Consider the following 25,398-nt stretch of genomic DNA (forward strand, 5'->3'; position numbering starts at 1 on the left):
ATTATTTATTATTCTTCCGCCGTTCTTGACTTCCGCTGTTTCTTCTTCTACGCTGGTGAAATGATCCTGGAGCGGCCTGGAGACGTCTGTGACGTATGCTCCGGTGCGGAAGCTTCCTTTGTCACTGAGTTAGCTTAGCATTGAATAGATCAGTGTCGTCCTAAACTATCTAATTCTAACGTTCAGGGTGTTTGTTTTTTTGGACAATAAATTGACAGCCAAGAAAACATGGATGGAATGCAATCGTTCACCTCGCCGTCGGAAAGTTGACTTTAGAGTAGACTATTCTGGTTGACTGGCTATGAGTGGCTAACGGCTAACGCTAGCTAGCGTTAGCTAGCGCTAGCTGCAGCGCTAGCTGCAGGCTATAAACAAATAAAACGTGACCCAACTCTATTGTTGCTCTCTTCTACAAGCTCACAACGCGAGGCGGTTAAGCCTGTAGATTGTGTTTTATTATCAGGTCAAATAATCCTTCTGGCTGAAGTTACACAAACACTGATTATGCTACATTTAGCACAGTTAGCCCTGTTGCACACGTAATAGGTTCACTTCAACCTCGTGTTGAGCAGTTAATCCTATTTGCTACGTACGTCTACAAAAACCTTCATATTTCAAAGATAACGTGCTTACTGAAGTCTCACAGATGTCACAGTATGGTACGCTCAAGCAGAATTACCCGTATCTTTCGTATTGTTTAATAAACTGCATTTTAATCCGATCAGATGCCATTTTCTGTTGTTTTTCAGCCATGCGACCCCATCGGTTGCGAGGTGTACTGCACTTAGATACATTAATACCTTTTTAAGGAAACGACGACCGATCGGATTAAAATGCTCCTCATTAAATAATACGATCATTACGGGACATTCTGCTGGAGCGTACCCTATGGTGACATCTGTGAGCCTTCACTAAGCAATTTATCTTTGTAATCTGACCGTTTGTGTAGACGTATGTAGCAAATTGGTTAAACTGCTTCACGGTTGGCGCACTGTAGCGTCTTTACATTTAGCCCAATAATGCTTGAGATGCTGTTGTGGCATTATCTTTTTAGAGAGCAATAACTAAAGTTTAAAACATACATAAACCACTTTAGCCCTATGTTATACCAAGGCTATTTGAAAATAGACGATCTACAAGCTCACAACGCATTGCGGTGCGACGCGTTGTGAGCTTGTAGATCTGCTATTTTCAAACATTTTGTACTTTTACTTTTGGTACTTTAAGTACATTTGGATACCAATACTTTTGTACTTTTACTCAAGTACATTTTTTATTCTGGACTTTTACTTGTAACAGAGTGATTCTACATTGCAGAATTGATACTTTACTTTATTATAAAATGTTGGTACTTTTTCCACCACTGTGTAAACGTTTGTGTTCTCATGCCAATAAAGCTTCTTTGAATTGAAGATTGAATTGAAGATTGCTCCCCATGTGGCGGAGTCAGGTCATTGCAGGTTAGAAATTTATTTAAAACTTGAATATCTCAAAAGTACTATTTCAGCATGGCATCATTCTATAAGCCATATCTTCAAAACTGTTGGGTCAATCTCCACAACCAATATATCATTTTGTAGCTATGATCCCCAGCTTTCAAATGAAATGAAAAAATGAAAATGAAAAAAATTGCAATGACTGGCTCCTGGGGAGATTGGGACACATATATTCAAAATATTGCTCTGCTAGAGAGTTTGGAAGCAAAACAAAATGGCTTTTCACACGGGGAGCGACACTACACCTGCGTTCTCTCTTAGATCCGCGCTGTCGTACTATACTCCAAAAATGAAAAAAAGGTCAACACAGTTCAACTCTTGGCGCGAGCAGGCGTGTGCGCAACACAGGCACCCACACAAACGTGACAATTTAACAAGGTCGTGCTGGCTTGTCATTCCGCCTGTCAGACTGCTCGTGACTCCCAGTCCCTACCAGCCTGCTTGCCTTTCACTGAAAATGAATTACTAGGTACACCAATTGCTCCCTGTGTTAAAAGCATTTAATGCTTAATGTATTATCCGTCATACTCATATGGCGATGATGTGTGCCGAAAATACCTATTCTACAAGCTCACAGTGCGTTGTGATGCAAAACGCTGCATCCATCTACATTTATTTAACTAATTAAAGGACCTACACCATGAATTTTCACTTTTTCTATTTTAAAACCTTTTTTTGGGGTCCCACTGGCACCTTCTATCCTCACAAAGTCCTATTTCTGACCGTTGTGTCTTTCTCTGGTTTTGGGCAGACAGAGATGAAAAGCTTTCCACGGGTTCTCAGAACAGTGCTGTTCTGAGAGTTGACGAGAGTGACGTCACTCTCGTCCCCCCCCCCCCCCCCCCCCCCCGCCCTTCAGGTAAAAACCAGAGCTACTCTTCTAAACCCAGCCCCTCATTTGTTTCTAATTTGCTTAGCCTCCACTTCCATCTGCAGCTGGCTTACTGTTCTGGGGCTGCTCACTCAGTGCTCTCACTCACTTTTATTCTATGAACATTTTTGCTATCAACATGTCCAAGGAGAAGTCTTAACGTTCCTGGATTGCACTATAAATGTGACGTTATAGACTGCGAGGACCCAAGCTTCGTCCCTTCTAACAAGGAAACAAAAGACCTATTTTTAATGATCCGAGGCCTTCTGAAGCCTGGGCCTAAATTTTCCGCGGTGGCCGGGTGGGAGCTCGCGGTGGCCGGGTGGGAGCGAGCCGCGGAGCTCGCCGCGGTGGCCGGGTGGGAGCGAGCCGCGGTGGCCGAATCCACCGCGATTTCTTAACCAAGTAGCTGCTTGTCGCGGCCGGGACCGCCGCAGCTCCGACCCGGTGGACAGAGCGGCGGCCCCGGTCGCGACAAGCAGCTCCGACCCGGTGGACAGCGGCGGTCCCGGCCGCGACAAGCAGCTCCGACCCGGTGGACAGAGCGGCGGTCCTGGCCGCGACAAGCAGCTCAAGCAGACTGTCCCGGTCCTCCCTTCACTCTCCCCGGCTATAGAGAGCTTAATCACTGTCCCCGGCTAGAAAGAGCTCCACACCCCGCCTCTCCTCTCTCTATCCACGGCTACACGCCGCCTCTTCTATCGCTGTCCCCGGCTATAGAGAGCTGGCCACCCCGCCTCTCCCTTCACTATCTCCGGCTAGAAAGAGCTCCACACCCCGCCTCTCCTCTCTCTATCCACGGCTACACGGGGCCGCTGCTGCCCGCTGCGCTGCAGATGAAAACGCTCCAAGCCTCCAACCAGGAGGAAGAGGATTTGACAGTAGGCTTATATCATACAACATAGGCCTACAGTAGACTATAATCAGAGCTGGAACATTATCCTATTTTTGTATTGGCCCAATATTACATTATTTGTTGTCGACAACGTTGGAGAGGGGGGGAGGGGGAGGGTGGAAAAACCCCACTAGATGCGCCACTGAGCAAACAAAGGCCGTTTTGGTATTGCAGCTGCAGGGCCTAATAATAGCACAGCTATAAGAAACAAGAGGAATGGTCAGGGTGTGTGTTGGGGGTTAAGACCTGTCTAAGACTCAATTTTGAGCATATATTTATACAAAAAATATAGTTTTAAAAGCATGGTGTAGGCCCTTTAAACCCAATATTGTGTACTTCATTGGCATGGGGCCTCCAGGGTTCTGTACTTGGCCAGGTCCTTTTTTCCCCTCTACACAAATCTCTTTGACGAAAATAGTCGATCTATACAACCGTGGCGCATTGTGAACTTGAGCTACTGCAGAACGTTCGTCTATTTCCCATACCCAGAATTATGAGGATATAGGGTGGTTAACAGTTAATGTCCATGGTCCTCAGGTGTTTGGGAACATTGAGCTGAATATGGACACAGCCATCAATCGCCACAACAACTTCCAGACCTTCTTTCAGGCTTTGATTCTCCTCTTCAGGTAATTATGAACTGCATTATTCTCTTGTTTTTACACTTTCAGAGTTAAATTGTTTCTTTTTTTGTTAATGTACATCTTGTGTACAGGTACATACTGTAAGAGTAAAATCATAAAAAAGGCGTAAAAAATAAATTAGCAACCTCGAAATTAAAGAAAAATAACAAACGGTGTGTCTGTTGTTCCTAGCGCGTGAGGTGTTTTAGCACTTGTTAAAAACACTTGTTAATTTAACACAAATGGACACAGCAGGATCATGCTGTGTACTGTTCTTATTTCTAATATCATCATATAATGCAATAACTACACACACCATTTCCTGCTACACATAGTAGTATCTTGTGTGTTCGTTCATATACAGTATTTTAATAATTTGAGTGATTCGTGTGTGTGTGTGTGTGTGTGTGTGTGTGTGTGTGTGTGTGTGTGCGCGTGCGTGTGTGTGTGTACGTCCCTCAGGAGTATGACAGGCGAAGCGTGGCATGATATCATGCTGGCGTGTCTCAGTAATCAGCCATGTGATAAGCTCTCAGGCTCTACGGGGAAGGAGTGTGGAAGCGACTTCGCCTACTTCTACTTTGTCTCCTTCATCTTCCTCTGCTCCTTCCTGGTCAGTATACAGTAGATCACTGGTTCCCAAACATGCACATTTCAAGGTCTCCCCTTAACTCTGACATCCATTTCCATTTGTAAACTGTCAGAGGTACAGACTTGTATGGGTCCATTTAGACCCCCCTAAAGTAACCCACAGAGTCCCTGGAATCCGCTTTGAGAATGAGAACCACTGCAGTAGATCACTGGTTCCCAAACATTGGGTCGGGACCCATTTGTAGGTCGCGGACCCATTTTTGAGGGTCCCTTCATTTTTTGTTTACTACACTTTGTTTCGAATTATAGTTATTTCAAAACATTAAACAAAAAACATTATCAAAAAAAGCAAACATTTTCATGAATTAAAAACACATTTCTATGAGTATTATTAATTTATTTATTTATTCAATAATTTCACGAAGAAATCAGAGAAAAATCAAAGACATTCCATACATTAGAAAACCTGTTGTTTTCACTATAGTCTGGGTCCCGGCAAACGTCTAATTTCTCTTTTAGGTCTCGAGCTAAAAAGTACCACTGCAGTTGAAGCTTTGATTATTTAAGTAACCACTTAAAAAACCCTCTTATATTTGGGTTGACTAGGGTCACCCAGGGGTAGCCGCAAATAGCCAATCTGCACAGAATGTTCACCTGTGATGACATGGCCAAAATTGGGACGCTAGCGTTCATGTTCTTACAATGTCCTGAACATCCTTTGTGAACATCCTGTTTGTACCTGTAGCTATTAGCTTAGCTGTTACTCTGGGAAATTACTTAAACAATCAAAGAAACAGCTGTTACGTTACCTAGCCCACACAAATGTTTTCCACAAGCTCTTTTTCCCTGTACTGTACTGTATGCCTCCTGTGTGTGTGGACGCGCGCGCACTTGCTTGCGTGCGTACTTGCTTGCGTGCGTACCTGCCTGCCTGCCTGCCTGCCTGCCTGTCCGTGGCTAATTTAGCAAATCACAGGACCAGTCCTTGACAGATTTCCGACGCTGGTGTCTCCTAGAAACAATGGAATGTTGACAGCAGTGTTAAACGTGACTTTTCCAGATGCTGAATCTGTTTGTGGCCGTCATAATGGACAACTTTGAGTACCTGACCAGGGACGCCTCCATCCTGGGGCCTCACCACCTGGACGAGTTCATCCGGGTGTGGGCAGAGTACGACCCGGCTGCCTGGTGAGTGTGGGCACAGTGGGCACAGTGGGCACAGTGCCAATCTTATTCTGCATGGGTTTTCAGATCAAAAGGGCCCTGTACTGCTGTGAGGGAGGCCCATAGATTAGGAGATTAGAGACCCCTAATATATTGGAAATGACAAAATACATATCGTCGTTGTCGGGTGTAAACCTCATATCTCCAAGTTTCAAATTTGTATGTTCTTTCGCAAAGCAAAGCCCTGCTTCATCGTACAAGGCCGTCGCACAAAAGTAGTGAAAACAGCAGATCTGCTTGTAGATCTGCTGTTTTCACTAGTTTAAATCATTTTTAAAATGCAAAATGCAAAATGAACGGTTTTGGACAAACAAGGTTTTCACCCGACAACGGCGATATAATAGCCTATGAATTTATAATACTGTCACCAGTAGGGGGGCCCTTGGGTTTATTAAACCCACCAACCCTATACAAATTACGCTTGTGTATCTGGGTCAGGTATATACAGTACCACCCTGATCTGTGTCAGGTGTAGTTGAACCAGGATGCAGGCCAGCTGGACATGTATTAGAGCAGTGGTTCTCAACCTGTGGGTCGGGACCCCCAGGGGGGTCCCCAAATTATTTTGGGGGGGTCCCCAGATGATTAACTTAATGTGCAACATTGTTTTCTCACACAACAGTAAACAAACCAACATAAAGTTAAAGTGTATAGATAGAGGGTATCTGCCCATTTCCACAGTGACAATTTAAGGACTTTTTAACACCTCTAAAATGACAAATTAAACATTGGCGAAAATGTCAAATATTAGAGGCAGAAATTGTGAAAATAGCTGATCTATATGTAGATCTGTTATTTTCACAATAGAACCGTGTTATAAAAAATGTAATGCCTCAACTCTTAGTGCTCGTAAGGGTGGGGGTCCCCAGTTAAAATATGATTATTTTGATGGTCGCGGCCTGAAAAGGTTGAGAACCACTGAATTAGAGCTGCAAGTTTTTCACACAACTCACGAAAAAACGCAAAAATAGATTTAAAAAAAAAAATTAAAGTTGGTTAATTTGGTCCATTAACTGTTGTGCACCTAAAGTCCCTTTCCCACTGCGTCCGATAACGATAACGACATGTCGGCGTTCAGGTCAATGTGTTGTGGTGTGGACACTACCATCCACTCTCACCCACTTCAATGGAGAAATCTTTTTTTTATCGTTATCGCATCGCGCCGACGTGGGAAAGGGCCTTAATATGTATGATGGTGTCGGAGCAGGTGGATAAGGGGGGGGGGGGGGGGGGGGGGGTTGGAAGGCTGAGGGGCGCGAGGAGGCTTTGGGGATCACAGTCAGGGGCGTCACAAGGGGGGGGGGGAGTGGGACTGAGTTACAAGGGCACAAGGTGGAGGGGCCTGGAATGATTTTATATTATACTATTGAAAAATAGCAGATTTACAAGCTCACAGCGCGGCACCGAGTGCCGCGCTGCGAGCTTGTAGATCTGCTATTTTTGAAAAATCGTGAAAAGGTGAGCAAATCTTGATCTGAATATATGTTTTTTTTTTTTTTGGCGAACATTTGTGAAAACAAATTTTGCTTCTGGGGGGGTCTCTGGAACTAAGTATTTTGAGATGGGCTCCGTGGCCAGATACATATCATTTTGGGGGTCCTTCACATGAAAAAGTTTGAGCACCACTGACATAGAAACATAGGTTTTTCAAAAAAACGTAGAAGCAGATTTTCACGATATTTCAAAAATAGCAGATCTACAAGCTCGCTGTGAGCTTGTATATCTGCTATTTTTCAATAGTTAAAGCAACAGGGGCCCCACAGTGAATCCCTGTACCCAGGGCCCAGCATTATTTTGGTGCGACACCCCTGATCACAGGGGCGCTGAGAGAGAAGCAATCTCTCTGAGAAAATGATGTTCGAGTTCCGGCAGGATGACTCTGTGACATCCTGAGAAGGAAGGGATCTAGACTTTAAGCAGCCGAGCGTGAGTGACGCTAAGCTCGGGTCCAGCCAGTAGGAGTCCGCTCGGCCCGACTGAGGCATGTAAATCCAGCGCTTCGCTCGGTTCTGCTTGGCGCTAAGCCGACAGCTTGTGAGGCCCCTCCTGTCTGTCTCTGTGACAAGGAAACTACAGTATTTTTTTCTACTTCTATACCTGGTGGGATTGGGGAGGGGGGGAAAAAAATCCATCCTCTGGTCACTCATTTTTTAACCCATTTAGGCCTAAAATTTGTGAATGCTTTAACTATTAAAAAATAGCAGATATACAAGCTCACAGCGCGGCACCGAGTGCCGCGCTGCGAGCTTGTAGATCTGCTATTTTTGAAAAAGTCGTGAAAATGTGTGCAAATCTTTGAATATATGTATTTTCAAAGCGCACGTTTGTAACTCAAATTTTGCTTCTGGGTGGTCCCTGGAACTACATATTTTGAAATGGGGGTCCGTGGCCAAATAAATATCATTTTGGGGGTCCTTCACATGAAAAGGTTTGAGAACCACTGACATGGTAGTAGTCTCTCAAGAACAGACTAACTGAGCTCCAGTTAAATGAAAAGGACCTTTTCTTTGACGATGGCTGGCCAGGTTGCTGACATAGAAACATAGGTTTTTCAAAAAAAACCTTAGAAGGATTCAAAAGACACTTATAGAATCGGGTCAAAATTCTAATTTTCACGATTTTTCAAAAATAGCAGATCTACAAGCTCGCAGCACGGCACTCGGTGCCGCGCTGTGAGCTTGTATATCTGCTATTTTTTTATATTTAAAGCATAAAATATTGCGTCATAATGTGTTCAGGCCTAAATGGGTTAAGGCCTGTGGGGATATGTTTTTATCCCCGTTTCTAGTCAGACTGAATTACTGAATTAAAAACATAGTACAAATATAGACTGTCTGATGTATTTTGGTATTTATGATTACAAATGCTTTTCCACATTAACCCTGATGTCGCTATGTCAAAATTTCCAAACTTTTCAAGAATCTTTTATTTTTTTTACAAATTTATTATTCAAAAATAGCAAAAAGAAATAGCAAATCTATACGCTCGCAATGCTTCCTCCTCTTCTCTCGTCTCTGGTGAGCTTATAGAACTGCTATTTTCGCTATGTGTCGTCGTTGGTTAAGAAAGTGTTCCTCCCCCGTCTGTTTTTATTTAAATCTGCTGTACCAGCTCTGAGAGTGTACAAATGGAACCAAATGGACCCCAACGGGTTCATTTGGTTCTATTTGCACGCTCTCAGAGTTATAGGGGGATCCTTTAAATTAAAAGAAAAAGTTTGAGAAGCACTGACTGGAGCTGACAGTCTGGGTTTATGTAAGGCTCATAAAGTTTTAATGAAGCCTGTGCTATGGGAGCCATGCCAGTGACTCATGATTCCAGCAGAGGTGTAAGATGGGAAAATATATGGAAGTGCCGTCACCTGAAAAGAGCACGCGGGGGAGGTATTCTTTATTATTTATTTACCTCCTCTGAGATCAACCTCCTACATAAATGCCAGAGATATTCTCAGCTGCTACAGTTTATGGTTATGCATACTATGTTTTTCTTTTTTTGTGTGTGTGTGTGTACAGTAGGCCTGCATTTTATCATTTCATGATCACGGAGGTTTTTGTCAGTGGGATTATGTTTGATGATGAATTGGTGTGCGTGTGTGTGTGTGAGTGTGTGAGTGAGTGAGTGAGTGAGTGTGTGAGTGAGTGAGTGAGTGAGTGAGTGAGTGTGAGTGAGTGAGTGAGTGTGTGAGTGAGTGAGTGAGTGAGTGAGTGAGTGAGTGAGTGAGTGAGTGTGTGAGTGTGTGAGTGAGTGAGTGAGTGAGTGAGTGCGCGTGTGTTATTTACATAATGTTTTCCTCTCTTACAGCGGGAGGATATGCTATCAGGATATGTACAAATTGTTGCGTTTTATTTCGCCTCCCCTCGGCCTGGGGAAGAAGTGCCCGAATAGAGTTGCCTACAAGGTTTGCACTCCCACACAGTGCCCTTTGTTCCCCAAAAGAAAAAGGCACTGTAGTGGATCTGGAATGTGAATGATCAAGACATACATGTACCTGTAGTCCTAATCCCTGAGTGTCAGTCACAGCTCTGAGCGTCCATTGGCACTTAGTGGTGGAAGAAGTACTAAGATTAGCAATACCAGCATACTCTGTTACAAGTAAACGTCCCTGTATTCATAAATGTACTTGAGTAAAAGTGCAAAGGTTTTGGCATTAATGTAGCCCAACAAAGAAAAAGTACTCAAAGTGTTAAAAAATGTGTCAAACCTTTTAGAAAATGCAGTACATCTACAAGCTCACAATCGTCGCATCATGGCCGTTTTGACCTTGTAGATCAGCTATTTTTGAATAACCTGACAATAAAGTGGTTACTGATTAAAATCAACTAAGAAACTAGTAACTAAAGTTTTCAAATAACTGTAGTGTAGTATAAGTAAAAGTATTGAAAATGGGAAAAGTACAAGTACTTTACTTTCCACCACTGGAGCGTATTGACACTTGGGATTCTGCTGTGTACTCAAACCAATTTCTCCTCTACTAACCAACTGGCGGGTAACCGTGGCAACTGACGGAAACAATGGCGCGATATCAATCTAGAACGCAAGCCCCTTCGTAGTTAGTCAGATGTAATTGGTGCAGGCCTACAGTATCCAGCAACACGGTGACAGCCTTGAAATGGCTGTTTATCCATCGCACGCTTTGTTTCCACCAGTGAACGCGGTTAACCGTCACGACCAAAGGGCATCTCAACACCGGAGCCATGCCCTTTCATTCAGGATCCCAGCCATTCAGCATGTCTCTCTCCAGGGAATCCTGCTCTGTAGCGCTCACTCCCCGTACCACCACTACCACCACCTGTGATCCCTCCATGTCCTCTCAATGCCAGCCTGGGATGGCATGGCATGGCATGGCATTGATCCCCACAGGAGCCTAGACATCTTATTAACACAGATTTCTGTTCTCCTCTTTTTTTTCCTCCCCCTCTCCATTTTCTTTTGGGTGATTCTTTTGGTTTGTTTTGTGTGTTCATTCATTCTCTAACCCCCATCTCCTCCCTGGTTCTTGCACCCCTCCGGTACTCTCCATCCTCTCTTTCCCCCACGGTGTCTTCCTCCACCATCTTTTCCCGCTGGGGGATGGACAGTGGCCGATTGGTGTACCGCGATATGTACGAGATGCTGCGCCACATGTCCCCTCCTCTCGGTTTGGGAAAGAAATGTCCGCCGCGAATCGCCTACAAGGTAGAATCACTCCTCGTTCATCTTGTCTGCTCCCGCAAGCCCCCAAAGTTTCCCACCCACCCTGTCTCTCCTCCTGTTCAGTTGGTTCATTCTGCAGTTGCTGTCGCTTCCTTTCTCCCACCTGTCTTAGGGACCATGTCCACCAAAGCAGGGTTTTTGTTTCTTCTCCTGAGCGCAGCGTATGTTTGGAATTATTTTCAACAGGGGCGTCACATATTTATGCCAGCGGTTCTCCCCGGACCCCCTTGAGGGGGTTCCAGGGGGGCTCCAGCTAAATGTTTTAAGTTAACATAGCATAAACAATAGTTTAACCACTTTAACCCTACATACATCAGCTACTGTATTTGAGAATAGTCTAACTAAAAGCTCAACATGTCTATGCATTGAGCTTTTAGATAACAGATCTTTTAGATATCAGATCTTTAGATTTCAGATCTTTAGATGGTAGATATTTTAGATAGCAGATCTTTAGACAGCAGATCTTTTAGATAGCAGATCTTCCGATAGCAGACTTTTTAGATCTGCAGATCTGCTAATTTCTAAACATCTTTCAAAATGTGAAACATTTTTAATATTTTTGAAACACTTTAACAATACTGATCTCGTCTCTCATGAAAAGGTTCCATTGATTTATTCTGTGCTGGAAATAGCAACGTAGCGAGGTGCTGAGCATTATTCTGTGCTGCTCTGTGCACGTTTTTTTCTTTTTTTCCCTCCAACTCTGGGGGTTTGGATGCACGTTTTAGATGAGCGCCTTGGGTTTTCATCTGAGAAAACACGCTTTGGTGGACACACAGCCTTACACGCCTCCCGGCTTCTGTCAGATATGTCACAGTCAATGTGTGCTGTCTGTCATCTTGCTCTTTCTGTTCACCTGTGGCACACACTGGTCTTAGCCTGCTTTTGTCACACTTAAAAGAACTCTCAGAGTTTCGAGGGCCGCCCTCACCAAGAACGAGAGGTATAAAGATAACTGTAATGATAAGCATCCACGCTGATGAATGATTGATAACGTCCTGTAAACGTGTTGAACGACAGTGATGTGTTGAATGTGCCTGGTAAATTCAGATACTTTTTGATTGGTTGTGTTTCAAATTGCACTAAAAGTGATCCCAACAATTTCGTTTCCATTGTCATTATACTTGTGGTTAGATCCATCCACTAGAGGTAGAACAAGTTTAAAATTACCTATTCATAAAAGCCAATAAACAAAAAACTATACACTACAGTATATAGTTATCGTAATAGTTGTCTTCAGTGGTCGATTTGCTGGGGTGAAGATGCATCTTCTTTTGATATAACCCCATTGCTGGCGCGTCGTGAGCTTGTAATATATAGCTAAATTATACTGTAGCTCGGCTATTTTTGCTATTGTACAAAGAAGTATATAGGGCTTAAGTGGATAAGAAATGTGTCCCCCTCTGTTCTTTTTACAAATTGATCGGTTATGGTTGGTGTAGCGTACTGCACATGCTCGTCCACCTGGCCTCAAAGGGAATATATTCAGAAAAATAGTTCTTGAAACCACTATCTTGGTAGTATTGAACAAAAGAAAAAGAGGTTATCATAGCAGGAAAACAAATTTATGTTCGGCAGACAGCTATAGTTTCTGATTGAAAATGGATTCAATAACATCGTTCCTTGTGTCACGTTGAATCATAGAAACAAACGTGTACAGGGGTGTCACAAGGGGGGGGAAAGTGGGACTCAGTTACCTGGGCCAAAGGTGGAGGGGCCCTAATTATAAATAGCAGATCTACAGGCTCACAGCGCGGCACTCGGTTTCAATAGTTAAAGCACAAAATAATGTGTAATAATGCGTCTAAATGGGTTAAACCCCCTCCCCCTATGAAGAACATTCATGGGGGGCCCGCAGTGAATCCTTGTACCCAGGGCCCAGAATTTGGTGCGACACCCATGGAGAAAGTAATGGATCCATGAGGGCCTCTGTGGTGCGTTTGTTCCATATGAAGATGCAGTGGTTCTGAGGTATCCCATAGCAATAAGTGTTATGGATCCCCAAGCTGCATGTTAGGGATAGACAGACAGGCAGGCAGGCAGACAGACCTTTACTGATTCAGTGGAGGTCATTCAGTTGCAAATAAAGTTTTAATCTAGCCGTTTTAAATGTGAAATGAATCAATATTGACACGGTGAGCAAGGACCCAAGTCTGAATCTCCAAATCTAACTTGTGCTTTTGCGAGATGAATGGACAGGGAAAGATGTGAGGACAGCCACAGAGAACAGCAATGCACTGGAGTAAGTCTAGTAGCGTTTTGCTTTCGGTTTCATCTTTTTAGTCCATCTAATTCTTTGGTTTTACCACTCGTGGAGACCTTCACACGTGCTATACTCACTCGTAATGAACACAGTTCTTCTTATAGGTGTTAAGGGTCCATTTGGTTCCATTTGTAAACTCTCAGAGTTACAAAAGGGTTAAATGAACACTGAGGATTTTACTCTGCATGCCCCTCGTCACTGTTTCAACCCCTCATATTTTACATTCTTGTGTGTGGCGCTACAGTCCTCCCTAAACGCTCCTTCTCTCTCTCTCTCTCTCTCTCTCTCTCTCTCTCTCTCTCTCTCTCTCTCTCTCTCTCTCTCTCTGGGGAATTCATTGCCCTCCCTTCCCATTCTTGTCATTGCTCTCGCTGCGTGTATGTTTGTGCAGACATGCGCATTATATATGAATATGCGTGGGAGTGTGTGTGTGTGTGTGTGTGTGTGTGTGTGTGTGTGTGTGTGTGTGTGTGTGTGTGTGTGTGTGTGTGTGTGTGTGTGTGTGTGTGTGTGTGTGTGTGTGTGTGTGTGTGTGTGTGTGCGTGCGTGCGTGCGTGCGTGCGTGCGTGCGTGCGTGCGTGCGTGCGTGCGTGTGTGATGTTTGTCTGAATTCACCCTTACTATATCCCGTTGTTGTCGGGTGGAAACCTTGTATGTCCATAACCATTTGTTTTGTATTTATCATTGTGAAAAACGAATTAAACTAGTGAAAATAGCCTACAAAAATCTACAAGCACCGCAAGGTGTGCTTGTAGATAGCCTATTTTCACTAGTTTTGTGCGACAGCCTTGTATGATGAAGCAGGGCTTTACTTTACGAAAAACATAACAAATTTGATACCTGGAGATACAAGGTTTCTGCCCGACAGTGGCGATACGTGCACATGAAGCTGCTTGTCTCAATGTCTCCTACAGAGTCTACAGATGGCTTTTACTGTGTACAGGCAGCTTCCCAGATGTGTGTGTTGCTCTGCATGCATTAATGTGCCTCTTGCTCCCTATTAAGTGTTTGTGTGTAAAAAAAAAGTAAAGTTTTTTTCTGTGTATGGAAAGAGAGTGCCAAATGCCTTACAAACATAACTCCTACACTTTGCACAATTTTTATTATGGTACAGCATATGATTCATAGTGTTTCCACTCATGGATGTATATGCTGGCATATAAGTACAGTATAATTACTAATTAACACTTAGTCAGTTGTGTTTAAGAAATAACTACTACTGAGGTATTGAGAGTACTATTTTGCATTGTTAGTAATTGTACTACATAATTCTGCAACTTAGCAATGGTATGATGGCTAGTAACCTCTCATGCTACTCACACCAAGAAGCTGCAAATTGGGGAGAAAAAATAGGGTTAACAAAAATAACTTTTCTGCAGTCATAGCAACAGGCAGCAGCAACTAAAGCCTAATTTATGCTTCTGCGAAAACGTGTTGTGCGACTCATCCTTGCACAGCAAAAATGGCATGTTTTCAAATGAAGTAAGAACCAGGCTTTAGAGCAGCTCTTCCCACATGAATGTGTTTTCACCGTCTGAAAGAGACAGCTCTTATGGATACACGAGGCCAAGCGCTCTGTTTACTGTGGATGTTCACCAGTGGGGGTGGCTTGTGTTCCCGGAAAAGCTCTTCTGTGTGCTCAACTGAAAAACAATGTAAAAAAAAAAAAGAAAAAACATCAAATGTGGAGGCACAATCAACACTATTTATTTGATTTATACTAAAACATCAGTAATGAAGCCCCTACGGCCTGATTAGTCCCATTTACGGCCCGCCCACTCAGCATCCCCCTGGTGCTGAAGTCACGTTTTGAAGGGTAAAACCCTGCTAAAAGCCCATAGAGTTAACACAGAAATCGCACATTTTATGCAATTTCCGAATAGTAAAGTATAAAATACGGCTAGCATGACCAAGAACACAAGATAGTAAAAGGCACAAAGCATTATAATTTACTTTACCGTTCGAAATAATGATTTGTTGGCTTTAGGTCCAGCTATTTCTGTATTAATTTCCCCTTCAAAACTGACGTCAGCACCAGGAAGTTGCTGAGAAATTTGCTGAGTGGGCGGGCCGTGAATAGGGCTAATTTCGGAGAATTTGGAAGCTTTTCTATAATGTACTGTATATTTAATCTATCAATTCGGACTGAACAAAATGGGTTTTAACACAATGAGACCTTTGCACAGTTGCTTTAGCCTGTAATGAAGTGTCGTTGTGCCGGCACACAGAACTCCCCCGTCTCTGTTGAGCAGTTCAACCACTTTCAACCTGGTGTCTCTTTTTGGGGCATGTCATTTACAGGTGGACATTTTCACAAACGTAAAAGCAATGTTCAAAACTATTACAGAATATTTGAATATAGTATATAGTATATACTTTTTATATACAGTAACATGTGTCTTAACCAGTTAAACCCTATATCATGGTTCCCCAATTAGTTTTCCCCAAGGGCCGAATTATGTCTAGGGTACCGAGCCGAGGGCCACAACATTGCAGGGGGCGACGCCGGCGTTCCCGCTACTCCAGCGACAGTTCAGATATTGTCGTTGTCGGGTGAAAATCTTGTATGTCCAAAACCGTTCGTTTTGCATTTATCATTTATTAAATTATTTAAACTAGTGAAAACAGCCGATTTACAAGCACACAACGCCTCGCACCGCGAGGCGTTGTGTGCTTGTAGATCTGCTGCTTTCACTACTTTTGTGCGACGGCCTTGTATGATTTGCGAAAGAACGTACAAATTTGGAGATACGAGATTTCCACCCGACAACGACGATATACTAGTGTTGTTGCTGCTCTTATACCACCATTATTACTGGGGTTGGTGTGGGCCAGACAGTAGCCCCCCGCGGGCCGCAAATGGCCCGCAGGCCGCCTATTGGGGAACCCTGCCCTATATACTTAATTGAATAGGGTCCCTCAGGGGTTTATACTTCCAAATCTCACAACACGCCGTGAGGACATACTGTAGATCTGCGAATGTTCGGCTATTTCCGCAGAACGTTTGCCTACAACGACATGACCCAGAATAGGAGACGCACAACGCTTGGCTTAAAGTGCTTTAATGATTTTATCCCGTGGCTTTCTGTTCCTCGCAGCGATTGGTCAAAATGAACATGCCCATCGCTGATGACAACTCAGTGCACTTCACTTCCACACTGATGGCTCTGATCCGCACAGCCCTGGAGATCAAGCTGGCATCTGGTGAGACATTCCAACCAGGGTTCCATTTGCTGGGAGCAACGTGAAGTATTAGGGCAGGGGTCTTCAACGTTTTCAGGCCAAGGACCCCTTTGCTGAGAGAGAGAGAGATGAAGCAGGGACCCCCACTATAGTCTATATTGTACACAATTGTGTTGCAGATATTTCTTAGACTTGTTTGACAGCACTGTCATCAGTGTATGTTGGATTAATGTGTATTTTTTGGACATTTAACCACTTGAACCGTCAATACTTAGTCTGCTCTTCTTTTCCCTCTGCACCAAACCTCTTTGCCAGAAATAGCCGATCTACAAGCTCACAACGCCTCGCAGCGCGAGGCGTTGTGAGCTTGTAGATCTGCTATTTTTGGCTAATGTTCCACTCAGAATAGGTTAGGCTAGGGTTCAATTGGTTATTGTAAAAAGAAAACATGATCATATCACACAAAGATTTGGTGGCCCCCCTGTAGTAACTCTGAGGACCCCCTAGGGGTCCCAGACCCCCTGTTGAAGACAGGTATATAGGGCTTAAGTTTCTTTTACAAATTGAACCCTGGAGATTCCAACCTTTACCGTGTGTGTTTTTCTGGACGGTGGGGTTAATGGGGCAGAGAGAGGCGATTCTCTTGTACATTTGACAGGACACTATACTATACTGTATGTTCCTCTGTTCAACCTCCCTTATAGGAGTTCTGGCCCAGCAGCTGTGTGACGTTGACCTGAAAAGGGAGATAAACCGAGTGTGGCCGAGTCTTCAACAGAAGACCATAGATCTCCTGGTGACACCGCACAAACGTAGATATCCTGTGTGTGTGTGTGTGTGTGTGTGTGCGTGTGCGTGTGCGTGTGTGTGTGTGCGTGTGCGTGTGTGCGTGCGTGCACACAAACATCTCTCTTATACCAGCTCTCTTATACATCGTTGTGTGGTAGTTTACAGCGCACACCCAATTTTTAATTGTTCAATTCAAAAGAGCTTTATTGGCATGAGAGAACATACGTTTACATTGCCAAAGCAAGTTTCAAAATATAATAAAAACAGTTGAAAATGGGGAACATATATATACAGTTGGAGGGGGTACAGCATTGTGTAAACAGAGCTATGTCACATGTTGTTGTTTATACAGGGTATGAAGCTTGGAACAAATATCAGCATTTCTTTTTTCTCAATACAAGCAATACACCCACATCAGACCAAACAACATCAGCAACAATCTTTGTTTACAGGCTCATTCTCTGCCATCTAGTGGCCATAAAGAGAATTGACTCCTTGCACAGCCTTCACCCTCCTGTCTGTCCCTGTGTGGTCCTCCAGACAATGAGCTGACCGTGGGGAAGGTCTACGCTGCTCTGATGATCTTTGACTACTACAAACAGAACCGAGCCAAGAAGCTTCAACAGCAGGAGCCCTCAGGACCTAAGGTATGGCTTGCCCCGGCTTAAAGAAGTAGTTCACCCCCAAAATGATTTTTTTCCTATCGATTACTCGCCCCATGGAGTGGGTTTTTTGTCGCATTCCTAAGACAATAATTTGATTATAATACATTTTAACCCCACCCCCTAGCCCCCATTGATTCCGGATGGAGACACAAAAAAAATATTTTTTGTCTTAGGAATGCGACAAAAAACTAAAACATTATTGTCTCCATGGGGTGAGATAAATAAAAAGTCATTATTTTGGGGATGAACTACTCCTTTAACTTAGTTAGTGACCTCCAATATGGAATCTTTAATGATTAACGGTTGTTACATTATTCTAATAACCCCCAAAGGTGATATTGTTGAACGTTGTGTACCAGTGGTACACTGGTACAGCTGGTGGTACAGTGGTACAGCTGGTTCAATAAAAGAAAGAAAATCCAATAAAGAAGATGTACTATCCATTTTGTCCTTTGTAGGGCTGTCACAATTATAACATTTTACATGACGATTAATTGTCGATTTAACGATTTAATTGTGTTTTTGTCGTTGACAATTACATTTCTGCTCTGCTTTTAGGCTTTCAAATTGCACATGGTAGATTTGACACATAACCTAAATATACAAAGAAATTACTGACATATTTGACAACTTTATACTTAAAAAAGAACATTGATAGACGTGTTGTGAGCTTGTAGATTGGCTATTTCCACTATTTTTTTACTTAAAAAAAAATATATATATATGAAGATTTTTCAACATGGAAACGATTATGACGATTATGAAAAATTATCACGATTATGTCAAATAATCGCGATTAGACAATTATGTCATAATTGTGACAGCCCTAGTCCTTTGTTTGAATTGTTTCCCCGCAGAGCAAGAACTTCTTCCGACCCATGCTGCCCTTAACTCACCTCCACGAGGTGGTGCCACCGCTCTCCAACTCCTCCAAGCCTCCGCCCTGCTCTCAGCCTGAACCAGAGCCTCAGGCTGAGCTCCTCACCACCACCATCAGCACCATCACCCCCAGCGCCTCCCTCACCAATGGGGGTGCAAAGTGAGTGGCCACCCGGGCCAGCACCAGCAGCATTCATTATCTCTTTCATTTACATCAGTGGTGATCATCATCATAAAAATGACCAAATGACCACCCCAACGGGGCTGCTCACGGGGAATTCCCGGGGACCACCGACTCCTGGTGCTCCAGAACGGATGCAAAAGTGGTGGCGCCCGCAGTGGAGGACCCCCTGGGCCCTGCCACTGCAGCGCACATAAAATGCCGTAACTCGGGCTAGGAGCGTCCGGGAGAGCCGGGGCCGGTACCTATTCGTCCGCCAAGGCAACGCGGACACCCCACCCCTCATTTCTCACATGGCCCTATTCTAGCGCCACCTTCAGGCCGATTTTTAAAACACATTTTTGGACACTGCTCCTACAGTTTTTGCCCTAAAATCACGAATATCACTACACAGCATGTCTACACTCATGTCATCAACATGGATCAGGAAGATTTGGGAAAAACAAATTTTTGCCCTATTTGTGGAGATAAGCCACCTACGGTCGCTTATCTCCCGATTAGGGAGTCTTACTGGTGTAATATTGTGTTGTCGGGCGCCTGCTGGCCTAGTGGTCAAGGCGCATACCACATACAAGGCTATGATGCCTGCGGCGTCGACGGTTCGATTCCCGATCCGGACGACCTTTGCCACATGTCATTCCCCATCTCTCTCCCCATTTCCTGTCAGCCTACTATCCTATCAAATAAAGGCAAAAAGCCCAAAAACAAATCTAAAAAAATATATATATATATTGTGTTGTCTTTGTGTGCAGCCTAAGCCAGAGAAGTGCCATAAAACATTCCCAGTCAGGGGATGTGTCTCAGGCAGCCCAGAGACCCAGAACCAGGAGGAATCTTCAGAGAGGCCAGTCAGAGGATGTGCCATACTGTACCAAAGCTCAGGTAAACAAATAAGATGTGGTATACTGTATCAAATGTCAGGTAAACAATGTACCATACTGTACCAAACCCTGCCCCAAACCTCAGGTTGACAAACAATCAAATGACTCTTTTTGACTACAATAACTTAGTGAACCATGTCATGCCATGGATTGAAATGTATTTCACAAGTTCTAGATAAGATTTTCAGAACCTAATTTGGGCCTTGCTCAGGAGTTTATTTTAATCCTACTATATTAACCCTAAATTCTGGGAACTTACTTTTACTACTTTTATTTAATTTAATTGTTTTAAGCACACAGCGTGTTGCATTGTGATGTGTTGTGAGCTTTGACTATTGGCTACAGTATGTACCTCACCCTTCAAGGGTGGAGGTGGATCGGGCTATAATAACGGAAACTGGAAAGTTTCAGGCTATGGAAGGTTCTGGGTTAATAAAAAAGCCATAGAGTACCAAAACTCAGGTAGTCAAACAATCCTAACTAATGCACACTGCCAAATCAAATACCTGCAATTGTTACTCTGAATTCCAATTCAAACTCTGGCAGTTATTTCCCCATTCTTCAAGAGCTGTATATCACACAGTTGCAGTGATATATCTGCTGTGATTTAACACTTTGTTTATTGCCGTTCCAGGAATCAGTGGAGATGAAGCCAGTGGAGACCGCTTCAGATAGCGAGGGCTATCCGAGCCTAGAGGGCCACGGCAGAGCTGCCTCCATGCCCCGACTCAGCACTGAGTACTATGTAAGCTTTACATTACACGCTGTTGCCCGCCTCCTGCCTTAGCTTGCAGGAGAAAGCAAACTCCCACTGTTAAGAGTGTGCAAATGTAACCAAAGGGTTACCTTTGTACACTTTTCAGAGTTACATTGATACTAATGATTTTACTAAAACGCAGAACGCACTCTCTCAGCTCACATCAGCACACATGGCTGTCTGTGCCCTCTCAGGTTTAACACATGGACAATATTTATAGAACAAGAACCTTTGATTAGCAGTGAAGACCTAACAAATACCAGATATATATCAAACTTGTTGTATTAGCGGACAACAAGGGTTCATATTTTAGATAATCATTAGAGAAAAGAAAAGATGAGTGTCAAAATGTTTTCATTTACTTCTTTCTTTTGTTTTAGTGATTTTAACGATTTTGATTTGCATGCATGCCCCCAACATGTGGCATAAATATGTCTTTTTAAGCCCAATAAGCCGACAATTTCATTGTTATTATTTACACCAGCCCCCATAAAGCACATCTGCCCATGAAAGATTGTGGTGCATCTTGGGAATGGGCTTATTGTGTCTAAAAATACATATTTAGCCACTTTGCCCCCAGCCTGGGGCATTCATGCGAATCAAAATCGTTAAAATCACTGAAACGATAGAAAGAAGTAAATGAAAACATTTTAACGCTCATATTTTCTTTTCTAAAATATGAACCCTTGTAGTAAAAAAACAAAGTTGTCCTTTAACACATGGGCTGCTAAGGTTTATAACATTTATAGCTGTTGCTGCTGCCACCATTGACTTACGCTTTGTTTTGACGTGCCTCGCAAGCTTCGTGCGTGTGCACGTGCGTGTCCAGAGAAGATTGAGGAGGATAATCCATTTGTTTACAAACGCTTGCGAAACTAAAATCCAAAAATCGCGGTAAAATCGCGGTAAAGTGTCGCCGTGAAAACAATCAGCTCTCTGCTTCCATGGGGCTGTTTTCAACTCATTCTTAGATAAAGCCGTTCTTATGTTTCAAAGTAGAATCTAAAGCAATGTTAAGTCCTTCCGTGATGTCTTCCACCGAGGGGCTGCCTGCACTGACTGGGTGACGTAATGGACTAGGGTCATTCAAAGGGCAGCTGCAGGCTCAAAAGGTTAACTGTTTGTTGCCTCGTCTGTGAACGAGATAACTTCCTGTGGCAGGGGGACACCTAGTGGCCATAACTCGTCCCTGAACGAGTTTGGCTCCCCAAGTGTTAACAAAATGTGTGCTGACAAAGGATCACAAATAATTGAGTCCAGGTTTTTGTATGCTATTTGTCGTCTTATCTTTTCACATACTGTAGGCCTATATATATTTTTGGAGGCATTTTAAAGCCTTTATTTGATAGCGATAGATAGTGGAGAGAGACAGGAAATGGAAGGAGAGAGAGGTGGGGAAGGGCCTTGGGACAAAGTTAACTCTCAAATACCTGGAAAGCGAGTCGCGTTAGATTTGAACCACTTTAACCATTATTTTATGCTTTAACTATTGAAAAATAGCAGATATACAAGCTCACAGCGCGGCACCGAGTGCCGCGCTGCGAGCTTGTAGATCTGCTATTTTTGAAAAATCGTGAAAATGAGTGCAAGTCTTTGAATATATTTGACCCGATCTTTGACCCGACTTCCAAATCCTTCTTCTAAATCATGCTGTTCTCAAACTTTTTCATGTCAAGGACCCCCAAAATTACAGGTATTTGCCCGCGGACCCCTATCTCAAAATATGTTGTTCCAGGGACCACCCAGAAGCAAATATTTGAGTTACAAATGTTCGCTTTTAAATAGATATTTCAAAGACTTGCAAAGAAATATCATGATTTTTCAAAAATAGCAGGTCTACAAGCTCGCAGCGCGCTGTGAGCTTGTATATCTGCTATTTTTCAATTGTTAAAGCGGTCAATAATCCTAGGCCTAAATGGGTTAATGCTTTGTGCTGGTATGGGCTATGCATGTGTTACACTCCCCCAGGCAATCTTCATTATGGTCATGTTTTATTTTTCTAAAATCCTCCAAAAAGAAAATGGCTAATAATCACTAAATCATATGATCAAATTTACTAGAAATATTTTGTATTCTTCATTGACTTCCAGAAACGATATTGTCCCAGTTCTCAGTGAAGGTCTATTATTCCTGTCTAACAAGATCTTAACATTTCCAGTGGAACTTACACGTTGATAAGACAATATTGTGCAAGTTAAGACTGTTATGAACTGACAGGACAACTTAATTACACAAAAGTATTAACTTTGGAACTGTGATTTCTCTGTCTTGAAATGCAAAGTACCATTGTACTAATATCTATCTGTAACGCCATCTATCTTCAACAGTCACATTAACCCTGGCTGAAACCTAATACACACTTTATATTCAAATAGCATTTATCATAACTAATCACATTTTGCTCATTTCTTTCTATGTCATTTTGCTATCTATCCATGGCTATTTATGGGGGTATATCTCTTCCTCCCAGCATATTTTTGGGGGCCAATTGTTTAACCACGTGTGCCTGTCTAGCTTCTCTGTCCTGTCTGTCTGTCTGTCTGTCTGTGTCCGTTCATCCATCCTTCTGTGTCTGTCTGTCTGTTTGAAACGGTGCATATCTGTCTGTCTGTCAGTCTGTCTGTCTGTCTGTCTGTTTGAAACGGTGCACTCTCTCTCTCAGCAGGTCACAAGTCCTCTTTGCACACTCTTTGTCAATTTCCAGTCTCTCTCAAACCATCACCTCTTCATGTTCCAGTCAGTCCCATTTCTCAGCCTCCTCTGCGTCTTTGCCCATCCACTTCTACCATCCACTTCTATGCTTCCCCTCTCCTAATTTTGACACCTGGCTAACTTTTGCCCACCTCCCCTCCTGTGTGTGCTGTCTGATAGCGGAGCCACCCTCGCCACGCCCCTGGGACCCACCTGGCAGTATGTACCACCTGTTGTACCGCCTATCTTATTCTTTCTCTCTCTCTCTCTCTCTCTCTCTCTCTCTCGCTCTCTTTCTGTTGTCAGGTTCTCATCCACCCTGTGTGGTTTCTTTCTTTCTTTCTTTCTTTCTTTCTTTCTTTCTTCTGCCCTCTTGTCTTCTCTTCTCCCTTTCTACCCTCTATGTCCCCATATTTGTTAGCTTCCATGTGCCCTCTCATCCCAGTGCAGAGTTCACGTGCACGCTCACAGCACGCACGCACACTCAGGCACGCACGCACACACACACACACACACACACACACACACACACACACACACACACACACACACACACACACACACACACACACACACACCTTACCTTCAATGACAATGGACTTTGGTCACAAATGGGTTCTAGCCACTCTGCACACAACGTGTGAACCTTCTTAGTTAGATTAGATGAATTATTCGTACATGTACTGTATATATCCAGGTTATGGGAAGCACTATGTCCTTTTGGAGTAGTGCTATGCTTTTCGTCAAGTGTATGTTGTTGTTTGTGTGTGTTGTTATACACGTCAGTGCATTGTCGAGTGGAGTGTGTGTGTGTAATGTATGTGTGTGGGTGTGGGTGGGTGTGTGTTTGGGCTGGGGGGTTGTGAAAAGCTGGCCAGAACAGTACTGTTGTTGGCCTGCTTTGTATTGACTATACTTTCTTTGTAAAACTGTAATGTAAAAAAACTATCTCAACAACTGACTCAGTCTTGTATTCAGTCTTCTCAAAACAAGTGGAAAGAAATGTAATTGGAGTAAGAAAACATTTACAGCCATCGGGAACAAAGGAATCCGCTGGGGAAAATAAGTGTCCCAAAAAATATCATTCAAATTTGGGGTTAATTGAATGTTGCGTTCATAGTGTAATATATGGATTTAAAAATACAGGCATCCACCACATTGTCCTTCCTATACACTACCTAAGCACACTCTTGAATGAAGTGAAATTGGTAAGCACGGTTCTGTCTTCAAAATATTGTCTGATATGCAATGGAAAGAAACAGAATATTACGTACAGTCCTTTTGGAGTCATATTTTAAGACTGTGTTCAAGATTAAATGAGCTGTTAAGATGATATTTTGTAGTGTTTGTTATTCAAACTACTGGCTATAACTGCTGGCTGGACTGTGTCATTGGCCCTGGAAGAATAGCCTCATCAGCAGATTGTATGTAAAAGAGAGGGATTGCAACTTAAACACCAGTACATTTAGTGCTTTACCATAAGCTTATCACTTTTTCGTATGGTTATTTATCTCTGTCCATTTTAGTACCATCTTGATTGATGCTTCAAAACATTTATACAAGAATGAGTTAGATCATAATGCTTGGTGCCAACTGGGCTACTGTAGATGAGCTGGAATGTTACCAGCGGGTGGCGCCATAGCACAGCTGCTGTTCCAGTGACCAATCAGTCTGTTTTACCTACAGTGGTAACTAGCACTTGTGTTAATCATGCAAGTAGCACTGGCCAGTCCAATAAGAATCAGGTGGGGTAGAGACAATGTCCTCAAAGACAGACAGACCTACAGTAATACATGTTTACAGTGCGTACAGTATAAAGCAGGGTCTTCAACGTTTTCAGGCCAAGGACTCCTTAGTTGAGATGGAGAGATGAAGCAGGGACCCCCACAACTTGTTCATAGATTCCACAGTTTCACTGTTTGACAGCACAATGATCATTGTATTTTGGATTCATATCAATTTGTATTTTCAGATACGTATTTAACCACTTGAATTGTCAATACTTAACTTGGCATTTCACTCTGTACTTAGTCTGCTCTTTTTCCCCTCTGCGCCAAACGTCTTTGCCGAAAATAGCGGATCTACAAACTCTTGTAGATCTGCTATTTTTGGCTAAAGTTCTCAGGATAAGGATGCTAGGATTCAAGTGGCTAATATAAAAAAGGAGAACATTATTTCTATCACACAAAGATTTGGAGGACCCCCTGTTGTAACTC

The 25,398-nt window shown here is 43.1% G+C and overlaps 1 protein-coding gene across 1 annotated transcript in view; it reads left to right on the forward strand.

The window, feature by feature from the left end:
• Positions 1-25,398, forward strand: part of LOC308299767 (voltage-dependent N-type calcium channel subunit alpha-1B-like) — a gene marked incomplete at both ends in the record, with an annotated part of 244,047 nt that overhangs the window by 213,066 nt on the left and 5,583 nt on the right. The window contains 11 exons of the mRNA XM_080743555.1: positions 3,800-3,891; positions 4,348-4,498; positions 5,537-5,664; positions 10,779-10,875; positions 16,255-16,360; positions 17,044-17,151; positions 17,669-17,775; positions 18,651-18,832; positions 19,606-19,735; positions 20,369-20,479; positions 23,363-23,401. Of these exons, the coding sequence (XP_080599681.1) occupies positions 3,800-3,891; positions 4,348-4,498; positions 5,537-5,664; positions 10,779-10,875; positions 16,255-16,360; positions 17,044-17,151; positions 17,669-17,775; positions 18,651-18,832; positions 19,606-19,735; positions 20,369-20,479; positions 23,363-23,401 (1,251 nt within the window). The remainder of the gene's footprint in view (positions 1-3,799; positions 3,892-4,347; positions 4,499-5,536; positions 5,665-10,778; positions 10,876-16,254; positions 16,361-17,043; positions 17,152-17,668; positions 17,776-18,650; positions 18,833-19,605; positions 19,736-20,368; positions 20,480-23,362; positions 23,402-25,398) is intronic.

This window comes from Nannobrachium achirus (assembly GCF_963921795.1).
Source record: "Nannobrachium achirus genome assembly, chromosome: 15".
NCBI lineage: Eukaryota > Metazoa > Chordata > Actinopteri > Myctophiformes > Myctophidae > Nannobrachium > Nannobrachium achirus.